This window comes from Poecilia formosa, unplaced genomic scaffold, assembly GCF_000485575.1.
Source record: "Poecilia formosa unplaced genomic scaffold, Poecilia_formosa-5.1.2 Scaffold193, whole genome shotgun sequence".
Lineage (NCBI taxonomy): Eukaryota > Metazoa > Chordata > Actinopteri > Cyprinodontiformes > Poeciliidae > Poecilia > Poecilia formosa.
In genome coordinates, this window is record NW_006800132.1 from 717,101 (window position 1) to 738,698 (window position 21,598).

The 21,598-nt window shown below is 40.8% G+C and overlaps 1 protein-coding gene across 9 annotated transcripts in view; it reads right to left on the reverse strand.

The window, feature by feature from the left end:
• The window catches only part of ntng1a (netrin g1a), a 155,538-nt gene that overhangs the window by 125,339 nt on the left and 8,601 nt on the right, over positions 1-21,598 (reverse strand). For all 9 annotated transcript variants that reach the window (XM_016678911.1, XM_016678910.1, XM_016678913.1 and 6 more), the window contains exon 2: positions 9,350-9,950. In XM_016678911.1, the coding sequence (XP_016534397.1) occupies positions 9,350-9,598 (249 nt within the window). In that variant the 5' untranslated portion in view covers positions 9,599-9,950. The remainder of the gene's footprint in view (positions 1-9,349; positions 9,951-21,598) is intronic.

A 21,598-nucleotide genomic window follows, 5' to 3' on the forward strand; every position in this document is an offset into this window, starting at 1 on the left:
CTACTTAAATCACTTAAATCTGACAACCATATGATGATAATGATGTGGTGATAATCACAAGAGGTGACAATAATGATTCTGGAAGGAAGACAGGTAAAAATAAAAATGGAAAAAATATCTTCCCTTAGTATCTGTTGTCAGATATGTCAAAGCAAAGCTAAAAAAAAAAAATAATAATAATAAAAAAAAAAGTCATTTAAAGCCAGCCTCAGCAACAGAAAAAATTTAATGAAAAAAAAAAAAAAAGAAGATTTTTCTTGGTGTCACCTAGACATCACAAAAGCCACGTCTCAACATGCCAATTATGAGGAGGTGTGAGACTTTTATTTATTTTTTTACCTAAACAATTATTTATTGGACTTCTGCTGAGCCTGCTGCGGCTCTGTTGACAAAAGCCACGTTTGTTTAGACTTTGAAGGCTCCGAAGAGGAGCGCTTTGAGGAGGTGCGACGATGATCAAAATTCAGACTGCCCCCCCTTCCCCCCCCTCCCCACCAACCCGAATGCTCATGCAAACTTTATGACACGGGACGTTGCTGGGGGAAGAGTGTGATGAAGTCCTCCAGTGGCTGAAGTTAACTATAACCTTCATCTTTGGTCAGAAAGGTAAAAAAAATAATAAAAAAAAAAGCCTCCCAGTCATTTCGTCTGCCCTGTTCTCTGGTATTCAGCCTTTTCCCCCAGTTCAGGAGCAGAGTTTCAGGCAACCGCTACAAAGTGAGAGCATGTAATGAGGCTTGGTTCAGAGAAGGGGCACACAGGTGGGAAGAGCGTGAGCACGGAGCCGCATTCACCAGGTATTTGGTGTTAACTGGATGTAATTACCGCTTTGTAACAAAAACCAGCGAATTTGCTTCACCAAAAGATATAAAGTTGTCACGTCTGCTATGGTTTCCAGTCCTCAGACCCAATCTGGCAATTAACACCGTTTCTGTTAATGATGCTAAAAATACTCACAGTGCTCCAGGATTATTTTTTTGAGCACATCTGACACAGTGGCGAGAACAATTTCCTTTTATCTTTGGACAGAAACATGACTACTGAGAAATGCCACATATACTGTGCAACTGATGTCATCAAGTAAGCTTTCAGAGAATGCAGCTGGGATTGCAGGATGTGGTTTACGACCTCATCGTTTTGTCCTAATCCTCGTGCAAACAGTTCAAACAAAACAATAAAATCGCTGTTCTCTGATCTTAGTATCGGCTGAGCTGCTCAACAATGGGTTTCTCAAAGAACCACGCTCTGGTTCCTCAGCAAACTTTTCTGGTCAACATTTAGCTGCACTGAACTTTCATGGCAGAGCGGTGTCAAGAACGCCAAAAGACACAAACAATCTGTGGAAGAGTGAATAAATAAATAGCAAATTGTCAGTAACAGTGGAAAGAGCGCTGCTTCAGGAGACAACTTCCGTCCTCTCGTGTTTTGTTCTATTCTTTTTCCCCCCCTTTCTTCCTTCTTGCAAGCAGGATGAGTGCTGGCCCTCAATTTTTAACCCAAGACAGCCGCACCATCATAGCTTATAGCGCATATAAACCAGTAGCAATGCTGTCAGCTATGACACTAAATTTTGATGTGTGGTGTAGCGCTTGCTGCTGTGCGCCGGCGGCCATTAGAGATCCTCAGCACGGAAGATTAAGGAGAACACAGAGCAGGCGGTGAAGGCTGAGGAATGCTGTGGATTTCGCACAATAGAGATTTCTTCTTCGTTTTCCTGATGCATGTTTGACTGTTTTACAGCGTATTCCATCCTCCGTATTCCACATCCTGTAAAAAACAGAAAAACGAACATGTTTTCCAACCATGTTGCCATGGTAATTCAGGGCTGGTTTGTTTTAAAAGGTGTCTAACTTTGGCTTTTAAGCACACATGCTCTGCAGTAAATATAGGTACGGCTCATTGAAATGAAAAACATCATGGAAAAGTTAATGTTTTAGATTAATTAAACAAAGAGTGACAGATTTTTTTTTTTATTTTTTTATTTTTACCATCAATATTAACAGAAATAAAAACTGAAATTTTTTTTTACATGTTTTGCTCGCTGGAATATGTGAACTTTTCATTAAAGTTCAAAGTTTTTGAACTCTGTTTTATTGTATTGGACCAGTGAAATAGAGTGAGGCTCTCCATCAAACCAAGCAGAATCAAGAATGTGGGCAACCTTAGCATTAGCTTGTTGCTGCTGAGAGTTGATTAGGCTAATTAAATTGCACAAAGGAAACGGCATTCCCTTGAGCATTAGATGAAAAATACTGTGAGGAAAAAAAAATCCAGTCAAGTCCCAAACGTTGCATCTTGGTAAATTATGCAGAAACAACAACTGCACCTTTGTTCGGGACTCCAGCTAGCTATCATTAATCAAACAAAGATGGAGGAGGGGAAAAAAAAGAGTTGAGAATGACTCTGATTTGTCTCATTTTAATTTGTTTTGTTTTGTGTCCTTTGCCTCAGTCACGAGCCTCGACAGACCTTTGATTTTGTTGGATCCGGCTGAGATGAAAGCCACGAAATGCTCACGCTTTCAGAATTTTGTCCTCTGATGTCCAACAGTTCTGCTAATTAATAGTTTTTCTCTGCCGTGTTTACTCGCAACAATTGCTCTGGAAATCGTGTGTCGTTTTTACGCAGCAAACCCCTTAGGTTAGAAAAGTAAAGCTAAGGCTTCGGATTTTTCCAAAACGGCAACATGAACGGGTTTGACAGAGAGTCACGGACGAGACGACGGAGCTGTGAAACAAAACAGGTCTCGTCTTATTTTCTTTTTGCTCCAACCTTCAGTCCTCACGTCGGCTGAGTGTTGCTGCAAGAAATGAGACGTGTCATTCCTGCTGATGGCACATTGGCTTCTCAATGAAACGCCGGCGTGGATGATGTTGAGTGGCGACGCGTTGAGTGAGATTGGGACAGAGGAGGGACGAAAACCTCCAATTGGGATCCACTTAGGGAAAGGTCAGACTTTTATGACACGATGTAAATATTAGGAAGTACCAGCAGCCTGAAGAGCAGCTCCTGGACGGTACCTCTTAGAAAGATTAGGAGGTTCATGAAGGCGGCATATGAATGTTGCCATAGCTTGTCATTACAAAAACTGGAACATAGGAACTGGTAAAAGATAAGCTACATACACATATCTAATGTTATTTAAGAGCATATGCATCAGCAAGATTGGTGTACATCTAAAAATAATGTGAAATGAGTGGCTGTATTCACTGGGAAGCAATATTACATAAAAATGACAAAAGAATTGAGTCGGATTGATGATTTTTGATCGGTAAACCCATCGAGCCAAGTGCTACGAGGTTGCGGTAACCGCAACAACCTTCGGTGTAGAAGTTGTTTGTGTAAGAACCAAAGCAAAACAAAAAAACACGTTAAAAAGACACGTCTGGTTAATCCAGCAGGTGAGAGAGAGCCGGGTTTTGAATAGATAACAGGAAGGTGGTGTAGCAAAGTTGCTTTTGTGTTTTGTTGTGTTGAACCTGTTTCTATGTCGTGCTGGTGTTAGCAAGTTGAAGGTTATACAAAAGCTGAAGACTGAATTTAAGCCACAACATTTCTGATTGGTGCAGCTAAAAAAGTTGATGGTACATGATGTTCAAATTTTATCAAATGGGAGGATAGAACAATTGAGCTTTTCTCCACTTTAGATGGCATAAAACATAATTGGGTATTTGTGTAATAACTATGTATTTTGCATCTTTCCTTCTTTAAAAAAAAAAAAAGCATCTTAGAGTCCCAAAGCAGATATATCTCCACACCGTCTGTCAAATGCCCCAATAAAAAAAGAATAGCTGAATTTACTCATAGCTAAAGTATTTTGTGATTTTTTTTTTAACTAAATTTTTTAAAATAACCCCTTTCTGAAGCACAAAAAAGTCTGAATAAAGTTTACCACGTATGACACTAAGCCGAAATGGTTCATTTTACATTTAAGAAAAGGAGATGATACTGGAACAGAGCAGGAGAAAAACAACCATTTCACACTTCTGCTGAGCCCTGCTAATGCTTTTTATTAAGCTCGCCTTAAAAGCACCACCAGTCTGCATGAATTAAAGCAGCATGAAGAAGATATTTAAAAAAAAAAACACTCACAGTTTCACACTCATTATTAACAGAAACAAAGAATAATTTCACGTTTAAAGGCAGGAGGGCAAAAAGCTTTAAGTAGAGAAAAGCTGATTGTTTGGAAAGCCTACGTTAATTTTACGAGTTTTTATTCACAAGACGGAGAATAAAAACTGAATCAAAACCGCGTGTTTGTCGATTTCTGATTGATGTTAAAACTGGAAAAAGGGACACATTATCCACCAACTTCCAACAATCTTTTTTCTTTTTTTTTTTCTTTTCACATTACCTGCTAACTGGCTGGGGAACACGGTGGACTTTCAAGGATTTATCAGATTCGCCACCAATATAGACACAGACTGGACTTTCTCTGCCAAGACCGAAGACATCCACAGTAACACAAGCCAATAACAGTGTTTTATTGTAGAAGTCTTTAGCTTTAATCTTCTTTTTATTTATTTATTTATTTTTGGCAAATTTTTACAACAGATTATTAGAGCTGAGGAAAAAAATAATAAGAGAATAAAGTCATAGAATTACGAGCATAAACTCGTACGAGAATAACATCCGACTTATACGAGTATGAAGCACTAATATTACAAGCATATTAACTTGAGAATAAAGTCATAATAACACCAGAATAAAATATGAGAACTGGTAATATTCTGATTTTATATTACCAGTATAAAATTGTAAAATTACCAGAACAAAGTAGCTGCAATGCAAGAATAATGCTATAACATTACCAGATTAAAGTCGCAGTAAACAACATCAGATTATTATGAGTAGCAGGACACAAGATGGATAACAATCTGATGCTGATGTATTAACAGACTAAGTTTGTTCTTATTTCTAAAACCTGCTTTACTCTGCTAATATATGGCTTTATTCTCATCATTTTCTCAGTTTTGTCTTCGCTTGGCCCTAATACCTCGTTGTAAATTTCCCCAAACCCAACAGCTCACTTTTTGAAAACATTCCATTAACAATTCACGAGCGTCATCCACGTTAAAGCCGCCTTCTCGCGTCCCGCCCTCAATGTCAGCCATGGAGGTGGTTGCGGCTGCGAAAGCTGTCCAGATATTTAAAAGTCAGTGTGAGTCTAACTGGAGGCGACGGTGAAATCTCATATCATGGCAGATTCATGTGCCAGAGTTCAGAGAATGCCAGCTTATTGCTATTGAAAAGGTCAGCAGGCTAGAAGGAGAATAAAACGTCTTCACTGGAGCAAGCAGTTTGTGTGTGTGTGTGTGTGTGTGTGTGTGTGTGTGTGCAGAGTATGTGACGCTGTCTTCCTTTATCTGTGATCCTGGGATCGAGGCCGCAACCTGAGCTCACTTGAGCGCCACGCCCTCCAGCTTCTCCCTCCCTCCTGTCGGGCCTCGGTGTCCGTTACCTTCAGCTCTCCAGGAAGTAGAAGCCAGGCAGCAACGTCCTCTGTGAGCGCAGAAACATTTTTTTATTTTAAATCAATCGCCGGAGAGATGATTTTCCCCGATAACGCCAGCATACAATAATTACCCGAATGCACAACGATCCGACTCATGATATGAGCGTTATTGACACTGCAGCGGCTGATCGGCAGTGGCTGAAACATCAATGATAATTGTTTCCGTGTTGATCTGGAGCCGCTCTTCTCCGGCCGAGGTAAAAATAAAGCAATCGCAGAGGATTGGACTCCGAGGCTAGGCGGCGAGGTGGTGCGGGGAGACTTTTGAGGGGGTGGGGGAGGGGGGTCATATTTCACTGATGCTCGTGTGATTTGTGATCCGCGGAGTACAGCGGAGAGAGGAAATGGCTTCACGGGACCCGGCCGCCGCCTGGTTAATCGAGGCCCTCCTATCGCATTGACCGCCAGTGCAGCGGCGCAGCACAAACTGCCGCTAATTCAATAGGCCGTCATCAGCCTGTTGGGAGACTGGCAGTAATAATCGTAAACCTAGTTTTGGCTGTGTTTCTCCAGAAATAGGAATCCGATGGCTGCTGGTGTTCATCCAGGTTTTGGATCGTTTCGTTGCTGCAGAGCAAAAATAGTGAAACCAGAGTTCCTTTACATTTGTCATTTTAAAAATGTGAGACTTTTACAGAGTCAACTTACTGATGAGTCCAGTAACTTCAAAAATATGCTTTCACTGCAAAATCATAAAATCTTACCGAATATTTTTGAGGTAAGATCTTATCACACTTGAAAAAAAAATCAAAAAACTAACTTACAAGTAACTTTTCAGGAAAATGTAGGTGCTTGTGTTAAGTCAATAATTCCTTTACATTGGTGAAAAAGTAGTTGTTCCTCTAGCAGGATATATCACTAATAACATGGGAAAAATGCATTATTAGTTTAATAATCTGCCAATAGAACAATAACTTTCTCTTAATCAATATTAAGGAATTACTGACTTAAAACAAAGTTATATATCTTGCAAAAAAAGTTAACTGTAAGTTAGTTTTGTCTTGTCTCAAGCGTTTAAGATATTAGACCAAAAATATTTGGTAAGATTTGTTGTTTTCCAAAGTGAAGTGTTGAAATGTTGACCAAGCTTTGAAATATGAAATAAAAAAATAAATGGGGAAGTAAATAAGGAAGGAATCTTTACTATTAAATCAGAAAGTGATAATTTTTTTTTCTTTTTTTGGCATTTATTTTTCCAGAGGGACGTTAAATTAAATCAATGGACTGATCACAACAGAACTCTGTAAAAAAAAAAAAACCTCATTTTTTCACATGATCAACATAAAGAAACCCTGGCGTCACATTGGCTTTGCAGCAATCACATGATCACAATCCTGGATAAACATCAGCAACCATCTGATTCCTATTTCCTGAGGAAACAGAAAATAAAACACCGAAATCAAATCACGATATTTCAGACTTTTCCGAGCGCCGTAGCGACTCCTTCGAAACGCTTCTGGCTCTTCTTGTCAGTCAACTGCTGGGCAGGCGGTCACACACGGAGTGTGACGATGCGCTGAACCCTCCCTCCTCCCCCCAACGTCTTCAACCAACCTTGGAGTCACAGGAGTCAGCATTTTTTGAGTAGTGCCTCTGAGATGTCGTGCTGAATAATGTGTCCTATGAATAAAACACATTAGCTACAAAACACGTTGAATTATTCACATTTTAGAGCCTGCATCCCTCCTCCCCTGCGCAGGAGATATTAGTTCTTCAGTCATCTTCTGCTTTGCACAGAGTCCTCCGAGCCGCCGTCTCCCTCATGTGCGCTCCTTCTTGCCTCTCTGATCATCCTTTTGCTGTTTTTTCATTTTTTTTGTCATCTGTGTTTTGTTAATCCCTCTTTGTTCCTCTATCTTTCCCTCTCAGCTGAATTTGTGCTGATGGCGACGGTCTATTTATACGCCTCAAGTTACTACTTGTTCCTGAAACATCTCCCGATTTATCTGAAAGGGCTCTCGAAAGCCGTTGAGGAGCGTGTTTGTTCTGATGGAATCTTTGATGACTTGGTAACACGCTGCGGCCCGAAATGGATTCATCATTTCGGATTAATCTGAAGCGACCAGCTGTGAATTTCAAGGGGAAAAGTGCCCAGAAGAAGCCAGCGAGCAGTTAGCTAATTAAATACTTGACCTAATATGATTTTCCTTTGCTTGTTTTGGGATTCTTAAGAAATTAGCTAACTTGAGCATTTCAACGCATAAGCAGTCAACAAAAATCAGTGCAGAGTTTAACTTTACTCAGAGTTTATCTTCGCCATCAAAAACAGTGAGTGGATATTTTCCACTATTTTAACTGTGGATGTCCCAAACCAAAGTGTCATTACCAGGCTCCCGACCAAGGAATGTTTTTATGAACTTGTTTGAATCCCCAACTTAACCCATTTCCTGTTTCTGGTTTACTGTCAGCGATTTTATGTCTGCTACACCCGTAGCATTAGCTAATGAGTAATTTTTGTTTTAAATCCCAGCACTATTTTGTGTGGCTTGCAAAACTGTAATGTAGGCCAAGTGAATATTTTTTTTCAAAGTTGTTCTTATTCAAGCTAAGTATTTTTCAGCTTTTACTATTATGGTCACAGTGAAAGAGACGCCATTTTGGCTGCTGCACCTAAGTCGTTTAAGTAACCTGCCTTTATAGCGCTCTGCGTTAGCAAGAGCTGGAGCGCTGTTGAGTTCAAAGCAACATGCCAAGTTAATACAGCACCTGTTTTATCCACCCACCGACAACTGGAACTCTTCCGAAATATGCTGAGAGAGCCTAAATACCATAGCAAAACATGGGAGCGAACGTGCTAGCATTAGCCTCGCCTGACGCAAACGGCTCCGTGGGAAAACATTTCCAAGGTGGTTAAGAAATGTTAGTTAACCCTGTGTTGAAACGACGTATAAAAAGGACGATGTATCTGCTACAGACCAACAGATGAAGGCTCCAGAATTAGAAAACTAGAATTAGAAAACTAATTTAGGTCATGAAATGTAGGTGAATACATTGAACCTGAGTTTTCAGGAATTTACAAGGCATTGATTTCTGATCAGAGTTTAATTGAACGTCCAACTGGAACTCGATGTCGTCCAATGCCTGTCGTTAAATGACGTGGATCGGTATGAAAAATCCTGATTGTGGCATTCTTAGCTTTAACCCATGACTGCCCAAGACTTTTTAGGCTCTTGTGGCCTTTATTGTTTAGCAAATGAACAGAGGGAAGGAGGAAAATATGCAGCAACTGGCCCAAAACCAAGAATCAAACAGGATAACGGCGTTAAGGACGACAGCGCCTACACCACTGGGCGCCCTACAAACTGAGTCACCCTGCGCCCAATTAGGGCAAATGTGCTTCAACACTTCGCCCCCCCCCCAACCTGAACCAATCATAAGTAGCCACATGGACCAACAGACAAGGATGTCATTCATGATTTACTTGTCCTTAGTGTTGCCAGGGAGGAAGTGCTAATTCAAACTCACAGAACAGAGAGGAAACGGTGTGTGATGTGTGAGTAAGGCGACTGAAGCATGTGCTTGTTTCTTCAGCTGATAAAGTCACATTTTCCAGTGTTTTCAGCGGTATCGCCACAACATCAGATTGTGTTTGCTGTGCATACTGAGACACAGCTCTCCAAACAGCAGAACATTACGTCAATGGGCACCAGCCTCAATTCCTTCAGCCACAGCTACATATCTGAGTCACACAGGCTTTTGAGAGTGTTTGTCATGGCTGTGGGGTCAGAACATGCCAAGTAGACACACAACACTTATAAACTGATGAGAAAGCTGCCTTCCCCACCCCCTCTGCTTTCTTGACAGAGGACTTTTCAGTTTTTGTAACGTACTCACCAGGGCGCAGTACGTCTCCGGAGGGTCTCCGCAGGTGATGTTGGGGGGATCCAGAGTGACCTTCAGGAACTGGGTCATGTCTGCTGCCTCGGGTTGGCAGGCCATGTAGTCCCAGGTTAAACCTTCGTCCGAGTACACCTGGGACTTGCAGACATCGTAGTGGCCCCACGCTGCAGGGTAGTGCTGCATGGCAGCGTTGCACATGCCAGTCCATATCGCCTGGAGGGTCAGTGCAAACTGGAACCTCATGACTGCTCCTCTCTCAGCTCCTTCCGACGGAGCGGCGCCTCCTTCTGAAGATGTACCAACCAGAGGGGGGTGGCGGGTTGCAGTCGTCTTTTTCTGATGACTTAAACAGAGTGAGGAGGCATGTCAAACGCCCTTTTGGGCGGGGGGAGCAATGCTTGATTTAGAAGGGTTTTTCCCAGTTTCCAGAGAGGCCCAGGACTTTGAGGGTTACAGAAGATAAGAAGAGAAGACCGAGGAGGAAGAAGGGGTCTAGACAAGCCCCTCTGACACGCTGATAGCAAAATGAGTGGCAGGTCTCCTCAGCTCCCCTGGCTGTCAGTCATAGTCCGCGTCGCCGTGCGATGATCTGGCGCTGCGGAGAAACAGAAGAAGAGGGAATGTGAGGAAACCTCCCTTATGGGACTGGATTTTGACAGTCAGACAACATTAGCACGGGCCACAGCACGGGGAGCAGAGGTGTGCGTGTGAAAAGAAAGTCGGATGGGTGCGAGACAGAAGTACCACATTGGTGTTTGTTGTCCATCAAAACACAGGAGGAAGCGGTAATTGAGGCCATCAGGGTAAACCGGATCCCGCTGCTTTCACACCAAACCTTCATCGCAATCTGCGGCATCGAAACCTACAACGTTACAGCTTTCTCCAGCCTCCGCACCCCCGAGGTTCTTCTCACTTCAGCACAAAGAAAGAAGCAGTGCTGCTCGCGTTCTCTTTAACATAAAGGACAAAAGCGGTGCGAGCAAAGCAACAGAAAGCAGTGAAGTTATTGTTTGACTCTAAGCCATTGGAATAATATACACCCAATTTGCAGAAGTATTCAGATTGTCTGGGAGAACTGAGCCAGTCTGACTTCTACACGACTCGCTGACATGCTTTCACAACCAGGCTGCCTTCCAAGCTTTTCCGCATAAAACCTCCCAGTTAATGGTGCATGTCAGAGAGACAACCGAGCCAGGTGGAGGGAAACGTCCTCAGCCCCTCGAGACAGAATTGTGCTGAGGAGCAGGTTTGGATAAATCTTTCAACTTTTTCAGTGTTTAATACAACAAAACTGCTCCTCGGCTTGTACGTGTAATTTACATCCGGAACAGAGACAACAGGTCTGGATCTGCCTGTACGGCCAAATCAGACACAGGTATTCATAGAGAGGCATTGGTCCAACCAAAAGGTTTCGATACTTATCCTGGTTTGGGTTGATATGAGCATCATTCACGGCAGCTGTAGTTGTAGGATTTCATCAGAGCAACCAGTTCTAGGAGCAGGTTATAAGGTACAAGGCTTTAAAAATGTACCCCTTCGAAACTATAAGCATTTCCCATTATTCCATTCTTCCTGTGTAAAATCCTTTGAAAAATCAGAGGAATGTCCAGTAGAATTTAAAGGGTATTAATCTTTGAGAATGTGTTCTTGCATTATTATGCCATAATCATTATATTACTTGAAAATGACCTAAAAAAAAAAAAACAATTTCTGGGACAATTTATCATCTAACAAAATTAGTTATTGTGTCAGGCCTAAAAATAGCTTGCATGCATTTTGTCTATTAATCAGTGATTAGGTAAGCAAAACTTACCTAATCACTGATTAGGTAAGTTTACCTAATCAAAACTTTATATAGGTTTATATAGGTTGTATTCAAGTAGATATTACCCAGCGTTAGCCAAACTATTGACCAGACTAATATAAGTTCTTATACTTACATTATTGTATGAAACAACAGACAAGAAGCCCAAATTTTTAAACCATAGTCATATACACATCGCTTTTTCTCAATAATATCTCATAATATAACAAAAAATTAGGTTGACATGATTTTAATTTAACTACATAGAAGACTTTATATATATATAAAATAAAATAAACTTATAGTAATGTAAATACATTACATGTTGGATAGAGCTGGACTGAATTAAACCTAGGCCTTCACCAGCTGTCTGGATCTTGGGAATCTTCTGTTCACTGAAAGTACCAGACACTTTTACCTGGAATACGTTGCTATCCACATTTCCATCGTGGCGAATGAAGGCACAATTTATGAACTGCAGGTTACTGCAGTCAGATTCATTCTTATTCCACACAGCCAGAGAAATAATTGGAGATGACTTCTGTTAATTATTTATTCATTTCCACTCATGAAGCATTTAAAAGGTCAGCAACTCAACTATTAAAATATTATTATTAAAAATGAAAACAAGTCCTAACAAGGCATGAGGCCCGGACGTAAAGCTGACAAGCCGCACCGAGACGTATTTGAGCGTGCAGCTGCACGGATATGAAAGCATGTCATGTTTGCGTTCGCACGCGTTCTCCTGCTGCTGGTGCTGCTGACACATGAATATGAAGACGCAGAAACCACTCTGTGGCTGATACGGCGTCAGTCATTAAAGTTTGACAGCAGGCCAACAGGTCGCTTCTTTCAACGTCCAAACCTTGTAAAAAAACAAAAAAACAAAAAACAAAAAAAAACAATCACTTGATTTTTAAGTGTTGTGTTAAATATAAATAAGAATTTGTCATTTTTATATGTTAATCAAATTTGAAGCATAACGACACATGGTTATGTGTCGTTATGCAGTTTAAATTAGAAAAATACTTTATCAACCAAAATGCTGTTGTAACTCATGTTATCCAACTTTCTTTAATTCTGAATACTTTGTGTTTGTCCATCACTAAAAACCAGGGATTTTTAGTCAAGATCTGATATCCTAAAACTCATTTGGCCGATATTACCGATACCAATACCGATATTTTTTCCCCTGTACCTACTTACTGAAACCACACGGCTTTCTCTACTGTGCAATTAAAATACTGTATTATCTTTGTGAATTTAGCCTGCTACCAAATGCAAATGCTAAAAAGGAGGCCGAAAATGATGCAACACTCTTAACCTGCACTATGTTTAATGTCAAATGTATTCATGACATTTGCTCTCGAAGACATTGACAACACTCAAACAGTGCACATCACTGTCATATAACAAACACCTTTTAGTTTGACAGAATGGCTGATGGCCGATATTAAATTTTACAGCTAACATCTGCCGATACCAATACCTTCTTGCCGATAATATCGTGCATCCCTACTAAAAACCTAATGAAAATAAACTGAAATTTTAGGTAATACAGAAGCATGGCAAAAGTTCAAGGGGCATTAACGCTTTTAAAAGAAAAAAAATGTACAGTGTTTTTTTCCTTTAAAGGCATCAAAACAAGTTGAAGTTGCTCTTAACATCTTTGTCCCGAAAGTCTTATTTTAGCAAGCTGTGACTGCATTCCATTGTTAAAGCGGTGTAAATGGTGGATGTGGCCATAAGAAGGACCACTGTAGTATATCACACACTGTGATTTATTTCATACGCGGCAACACATCCATTTATAACTCCCAACCAAGCAAGGCCACTGGCGCACGGTGGTCATGCCCTTGATTTTTCCCCTCCGTCAGCCTTTGCTTCTTTTAAATGCCATCTTAAACACAACATTAACAATTCCCTTCCTTTTGGAATAGCTTCATTAATTGGTCGTCTTATGTTTCGTATTGAAACTGACCTTTTAAATGAAGTTATCTGCCGCCCTGATGTGTCAGCAGCGAGCTGCAGAGAGCCAGATAGCCAAGGCCGTGGCTGGAATTATGCGAGGCTTTCCTGTTGTGAAACATGGACCTGACTCAGAGTGAATAATAGCAGCCCGAAGAGAAAAACCTGGAGAAAAAGGTGTAGAACCTCCAAGCAGTTTGATCGGCTAGTGGCCAAACAACCTGTTAAACTGTTGACTTCGTTGACAACACACTGTGTGAATACATGGCACAAATAATGTCGCTTTAAGCAAATAGAGTAGAGTTGATTCAATTTGATATGAAACAGAGTTTCTAGTCTATTTCCTGTTATTGGGTTCTGATTCTAAGGTTCTGACAGAGTCTTCTCGTGTGGCTCATTGATCTGCCCAATGTCAATCATTACAGAAGCAGCCAACCGCTGAAGTTGGTATCTGTTTTGGCAGAAAATTTCCTACAAGTGTAGCAAGCAAAGTTGAACCAACTTGTCCAAATGATTAACTTAGACAGGTTATGTTTAAAACAGAATGTTAAATTACTTTAAAGTAGCAAGTTGAAACAATTGTATCTAAAGAAATTCTGAAACACAAAGTGTTTTTCACACTGTTCTGGTACATTTGGTTCTTGGGTCTGCCACAAGCACATAACTGTAACCAAGAACAAAGTCTGCTAGAATATTGGGATCTAATTGCCTTCACCAAAAAGCTGTTTGCTGAAGATGCTTCAGTGAAGGTGAATCAGTCTCGGGTTTGATCAAGTTGAGCTTATTAAATATTTTCATAAATCTTAAAGACAAGAATTTCAGACACTGATAGCTCTGCCATGGTTTATACTTTTAGTCGGCCAAATGTTTTAGACTTATTTTTTAGTTTTGTTTTTCTTGTGTTTCAGCGGGACCAAGGTTCAGTTTGCAGGTTATGGACCAACACAAGTTGGCGTTTTTAACAAAAGAAGGGAGATGAATGTTCATGTTTCTCATTGTTTTTCTTATTACCTCAAGATGATTCAGATTCAAATCAGTTTTTAGACTCTCTGCTGAAGCTGAACTTAGCAAGCTAGTTGAAGTTTTGATCATCAAAAACTCTCTGAGAAAAACTGCTTGAAGCTGAAATAGGAAGTTCTGAGAAAACTGTGAGATTAGCCTGAACATTTTAATAAGCCCACATTACAGTAAAGTGAGCAGGGTGTGCATGAGCATTGATTGACAGCACTAAGACCCTCCTCTTGGCTCTGATTGGTTGTTTTTGACCGGGAGTGGTGCATTTCTGCAGATAGCTAGAAAAAAAAGGAGGAGGTGAAAGAGATCAAGCTTTTCATAGATTATATGTCTCATATTAACCATGAGGACATAGTGACAGTTTTGATACAAATGTAAAAAAAAAAAAAAACATTTTACACAAGTAACAATACTGCAGTTTCGTAACCACAGATAACGAGGTCATATCCTGAGCAAAATGTGTCAACACTTCAACAGGCCTTGCATGTTTATGCTGTTTTTCCTCTACAGCTGAAAATCGCCCAGATGATCTTCAGTGTGCAGAGTGTAAGATTTCTGAACATGAAAAGTTGGAGAAGATACGAGCAAAAGACGAGGACCTTAGGTACCGTTACCAGAAGTGGCACAATGTGAGAAGCCCTAAGAAGGACGTGTCTCGCGTACGTCAGTCTTTAAGCAATTTTCTGCACAAAATTTAGATATTGTTTCTATACTGGATAATCACAGAAGCATAACAACTAAAAGTTTTGTGTTTGTGACAGGGCGACTCTGGTGGAGGATTTGTGTTCAAGAACAGGCTGTGTGGAGTTTATGTTTTCGCTGGAGATCCAGAGTATGCACTCACTGCACCAAGTGCTTTCATGGATGCCTGTGCCTGCAGTGGATAGATGTCACAATTAACAAAAACCCTGGACTGCCAGGTGTCTGTATTGTGGCTAAATGTTCCCAGCATCATAAAATCACAAAGTTCAAGTGAATCTTTTAATTTGATTTTCAGTTGATACGTTTTAATCTGTGATAAAATCTTATTTCTCAATAAGTAAAGCTGCTGTTTGTAATAATCAGTAATAATCTAAATGGCTGTTATCTGATCAGATTGACTCTCTTGTGCTTATTTCTGGTTGTTAGTGAGGAAAATAACAGATTTTAAAATATTGGACACATATTGAACTTTAAAAGCTGTTAAACGAACTTAGAATCCAGAAAAACTACGTTAGCAACAACTTTTTAACTTTCATTCTTCCAACCCAGAAAAGGAAATAGACCAGAGGACACTTCTTTTTTTTCTTCTTTTGCTCTTTCCTTTGGTTTGTTATAATGGAGTTTCTATGTTGAAGTAGGCAGAAGCAGTAAGCTGTGATTTTAGCAGAACTTTGTAGAATCTCAATTTATTCCAATGGGGATGAAATTGGCACAAAAGCACAAATATTTCAACAAGTACGATAGCAAAATTTAGCAAAAGATACAGCAGAAATCTCCAGAAGAAGCAGAACGTTTTGATATATGAATTAGTATAATTTGCTGTAGTTAGCAGAAGTAAAGACCGAAAAACGTAAACAGGATCTTAATAAGTGATAATGCAGCAATGCATTCTCGTTGATAAAAAAAAAAAAAAGTTCCTTCGAATATCCTCCAATTGCCTCTTATTGCATAAGTCCTGCTCAAATGAAATTCATCGCATTTATTCTCGCTCACAAGAAAAGTCCATCACATGAATCACAATGAGCGTTCACCGAGAGCCGGGATTAAATTTAGCAGATGACAATGTAGAATCAGTCCAAAAAGTAAAAAATAAAAAAAAAAATTTAAGTGTAAGTCAGAGGGACAGAGGGAGGAGAAAGAAGAAAAAAAAAGAGGTTAAGGTGGGGAGAAGAAATGAAGCACCTTAAATGTAAAATGTAAGAATGTCAATGGGGGAGATGTCAGCAGGTGAGGAAGCAGCCAATTATCCAGAGGAACTCTTGGCTCAGAGCTCCCTGTTCCCATTAAGATACATAATATTACTGTGGTAAGGAGGAGACTAAAGAGACGACTGGATCAGGTGTGTGTGTGTGTGTAGGTGTACGTGTGCGTGTGCCACACACCTCGCATTGCGACGTCTCGATATGAAAAAGCGGTTCAAGTCGTGGGTAATGAGACAACAAGCGCTGGCGAAGACTTCGATAACAAGCAGCGCAATCACAAAAAGCCGGGTTGTAACCACTGCACCATTCTGGCCACAGCGGCCCCCTTCCCCTCATTACTCCCCTGCTCATAACCCTCCGTTGCCCCGGGGGAGGCGAGGTGAGGAAAAGAAGAAAAAAAATAAAAAATAGGGAGAGCAGATGGATGAAGTGTGGATGTGCATTTTAAGTGAGAAGAAAGGGGTTTATCTTATGCCGGGCCTCTTCCTCGGACCATCAATCTAGGTCTGCGGACATCAGAGGCGAGGATGGAGGAAGACGGGAATCCTTCCGAGCACGAAAACATATATGGCAGGGAAAAAATGTGCCGTTAAAAGCTTGAAAAACCCATGTTTCTTGTCACTTATGGTGAAAAACTATGCCTACGGGGCGCAGTATTTCATCTCTCCTCGGTCATGAATACATATTAATTTGGACTTTTTATCTTGAAGTATGGAGGGGGAAGCTAACATTTAAAAAGATTTATAGAAATCTGTAGAAAGAAGGTTTCTCCTTTTGTCTGAATGGATAGTGAACACTGTAAAATGCAAAACGTTCAGAAATATTACGTATAAATTGCAATTTTACTAAAATAATACAGGTATTTTATGTATATCTAATTTTTCTTAAAAAGATTTTTCAGTAGTTTTTTTAAAGCAACATTTGTTTGACAAAATGTGTTAAAGTGTGTTTTCTGACACAAATTTAGAAAAAAAAGCAGATTTGGACAAAATGTCTTCACTGTGATATTAGGCAGCATTTTGGTTTTATTAAAAAAAATAATAATTTTAATGGGAAAAGGATTGTCTGAAATGAGAGGAAAATGTCTATTGTTGATGAAACACCAGAATTTCCTGCAATGTCAACAGTAAAGTTGAGCATTTCGAAACAAATCCCTCAAAACTACTAAAGTTCACCTGCAAGACCTGAAGCCATCCAGATGTGAACTGAGATCTATGAGGTGAAGAAACAGGAAAGATATTCTTTATTCCAATAGTAAGAGGAGGAACGTGGAGTGAGGGCAATAAAAGGGAGAGGCTAACGAGTCGAAGTTTCTCTCAAAACATGTTGAAGCTTTTGTTAGTCAAATCAGTCCGCGAGAACTGACGAGAACGCTTCTGAAAAGTAGTTAAAATTCAGAGAATACAGCATCCCAAAATACGTGTTCAGTGCCAAGTTTATGCTAGTGTTCACCCGGCCACCTCTCCTACCTCACCATGCCTTCTGACCACCTGTGGGTCTGTTGCTTCCTCTTTTCTAGAGAAATCCACTTGACTCAGTTCCTCTTTGGTGTAAAGCCAATCACTATGGTGCTGTACTAGTCGTATTCTTGGTACTCGTTGAATAGATTTTTCCTAATTGCCACCAACTGCATGTAGTTGCACCCTCACACTTCCTTATGTTAAAATATGGCACCGATGATGTTCTTTACCAGTAAATTGTACCTGTAAAAGTGAAAGGCATGTGCATCGTTTGGCAGTGTGCACTCTTCTTTCCATCAGAAATCCCTTTTTCCCCCTTAGTGCAGTTTCTATGTGCAAAGGGACCTTCTTCGTTTCAGACACTGATTTTTTTGGTGGAAGCCAAAGAAGTGTAAAACAGCTGCATGACCAAGCGCATTTACATCGGACACACGAGATTGGTGGGGCATAGGCTCCACATCCACCCATAAGCTAAACCTTTTCTCCCTAAAACACTTTTAACTGTCTATTTCAATAGTTCAAACACCAAATATACCTTAATGTACATAAATACGCACAGTGGAAACCGTCTTGGCACTATCGCAATAACTAACAAGGACAATCTTCCTGATTTCCACTTATGAGAGCACAGCCAATCAGTGCCAAGAAAAGCGAACACTGAACTGGCTGTTCAGTTACCAACCTAGCATGGAGGTATCCCAGCTGCCCAAGCTGTATTTTATTTAGAATATTTTAGAAAAATTTGCAAATAGGCAAATATTAGCATTCCGCCAATATTTTGGAGTTACATTCGAAAGAAGAAACTGCGAATATGGAGGCTTCCACTGCAGTCAGCTTGTTCGAGTTGCTTTGTAGGGAACAAACATGACCAACGTGCGTTGGCATGAGGCTGATTTCATTCCACTGTGCCATCACAACTTTACTGTCTAGGTAAAGTTCACTTTTTAAAAGCTTAAAAGGAGGGATGGTGTAAAATCAAAAATGTATTTGATTTATGCAGACTTGAGAAAAAGATGATGTAATGAAGAGTGAGTATCGGAAAGAGAAGAAGCTTCTTAAAGAGACGGAGGCCAATTTCAAGGCGTCAAATACGTCTACGATGTGAAGTTAGATTTCTTTTAGGTTATTTTTGAAATATACATAATTTTAATGACAACTGAGGGCAACAGTTATTTGATTACATTATTGATTTGATTGTTTTTGGGGTGGAAGGGTATTCCCTCTGTTGTGTGGATGAAGGAAGATTCTGATTCCTTAATTCTATGTACAAATTAAAACCACACTGATGTTTTTTATGCACTACAGCACCTAGAATAACAACAAAACATCTGAATCAGACAAAACTGGGAAGCCCTGTTCAGACCTCAAACATCACCTGCAAAATCCTGATGGGTGCAACTTCACAAATAGTAGAAGAAAACTTTTTTTGTGCATGCACACCACGCTTCTAAACCAAAAGGTACACGCACACACACACACACACACACACACACACGCACACACGCACACACACACACGCACACACACACACACACACACACACACGCTGTCTGAAAACGACTGGGGACCAGAGAGGTAGCCGGCTGCCAGCGTTGCAAGCTGCAACTTTTTATATTTAAACCCATGAATGTTTCAGAGGCCCAGGTGGAGCTGGGCCGGGGGGCGTTGTCGGGCCAGTGAGGTCACCGTTAACCCAAACAGCCAGACTCTGCCTCGGTCCGCTCCACCTGCCCCTGGGGCCGAGCTACCCCCGGCGTCTCCTTTCATTTCATCCCCGAGGCCGCTCGAGCGTGACCGAGCGGTTTCCTGAATCATGAGAAGAGTTGCTCTTTCCAACGGGAGTCAAAGAAAATAACAAGAGGACGCGTCCTGTATTTCCCACCTTTGCGGTTCCTCCGTTTTTTTTCATCCTTTAAAGCGCTAACGCGCCTCTTTTTTTCCCACTAACCACTTCATTGCCAATCTAGGTTCTAGTGTTTACCTACAACAATCGCTTGATTCTATTCCTCGTCATCTCCTGCTGTTGGTTGTTGCACCATTTTTTAAAGTTCTCTGAATAAGAGGGTATTTCTGTTTCTTCCATTAAAAAAAAACTCAACAAATGAAACCCAGTGAACTGTGAAATGATAATCTCCATCACATCTTTGGAGGACCCAGGGGGGGAGCGGCACCCACCTCCCACCTGCCGCATTACTTCCCGATAAATCCCTAAGCTGCCAGGTATAACCAAAAAAAAAAAAATGAGTCCGATTAAGTCAGGGAAAGGTGGATTAATTACACGGTTGCCGCCGGTATCACGGCTATTTCTTTTTCTTTTTTTTTTTTGCACCTTTCGTTTTTAATTTCACACATTTTTATGCGCTTTCAAGGGCAATCTCTGAACTTGTTTCTGTCCTGTCTCTTCCCACTTTCATCTTCTCTGAGTCCACCTGTTTCATATTCCCCACCAGAGTCTCACTAAAAGAGCAACAAGAGCAAGGAGAGGGGAGGGGGGCCGGAGGGGGAGACAGGAGGGCAGACAGTTAGAGACAGATGAAAGCTAGATAAAGATAGAAGCCGCCCGGCCAGCTCCCTTTGCTTTACTCACCAGATTCCTCTGCCTGCATTTCCTGAATCCCTAATCTCGCCTTTTAACAAGTCTGCCAATGGGGCCGCTGGCCGTCCATGTGAATAAACACACAGGCCGGCGACGCGGAGCGATGCACAGGAGGCCTGTAATGCTTCCCTGGGGTTTGTCTCTGAGACGGCTCGCCGTTTAGCATCCCCCCCGCCCCCCCTCCCCCCACACCCTCCACTTCGGAAAGCGATGCCGCCTTCAAATCGGTGAGATCTGTAATCTGTAAATGACGGCGACAGGTTTAGCAAACGGTGGGTGGGAGAGCCGGCGGCTGGCGAAGGCGCCGTGTCAGGGAAGGACGGGCTAAATTAAGAGATATCAAAACAGCGAGTCTGTCCTGTGGGGTTCCTACGTGTTTTGTTTTTTTTTTTCCCCTGAGTCAAAATCCAAGACGGGGTACTTTTTGGCCAATTTTCAAAGCATTAATATACAAAATAGAAGGCAATTTCACAGTTACTGAGCTTTAAATGCAAAAAAACCCCAAGAAACTGGATGGATGAATGGATGGTAGGGCTGCGCAACTTGGCTGAAAAATGTATTACAATCAGTGTTTTGATCAATAATTATATTGTTGTTTTTTTTGTTTTTGTTTTTACTGACTAAAATACTGAATAACTGGTGACATGACCTCTCCTCTTGTCCACAGTTTTCACTCCATGCCTTTGTTTTTTACTTTTAAGCAGTTGTGAGGTAAAAACCTCAAACTGCTGCTGGATGAGATACTCAGCAGATTGTTGCTAGGTAACCAAAGATGGAGTGAGTTGGTTGATGGCACCAACTTTGCTTAGCTAGCCAAAAGTTGAGCAGGTAAAGTCTTTTCTCTGCCTACATCCCCCATAAAGCAGTGCGGTTCTGGATCAGAGTTCAGTGAAATTTTTGAAAATTCTTTCAGACGTATTTTCAATTAATATTGATCATGTGTATATTGCGACATTTATTGTTACCTGTAGATAAAGGTAAAAATAAAGATACAGCAGATACAGTTTTTCCAATATTTGTCAGAGGTGGAAAATATTTAATGTCATGACTTGCCAATGTTGAGGAGGACCCATAATGCAACATTACAGACAGATGGACTCCCTCTATCAAACCAGAGGCATCTGTCTGTAATGCCTCTGGTTTAATAGAGGTTTCCTCTTTAGTGTTTAAAGAGGCAACACTATGTGTTTTCAGGACACATAATGCCATTTTATAACACATTGAAGTGGCCTTCTGCTGTTATGAAAATGGTATTATATATCAAATACAACTTCAGGAAATTTTACTTCATAATTTAATGCCTTGAAATTAGATCTCTGTCGCTTTAAGAACTCCTGCTCTTTCACAACCTGGCTCCTCTATTAACCCTTTAACAGTGATTTTATCAGCATTTCACTGAGAAGTAGCTTCTATAATGAGCTCAGCTGATGGGTTGTTCCACCAGGTGTTTACTAATTGCTGCTGGCTAGTCTGAAGGAGCCGAGTGGGGGAGTCATA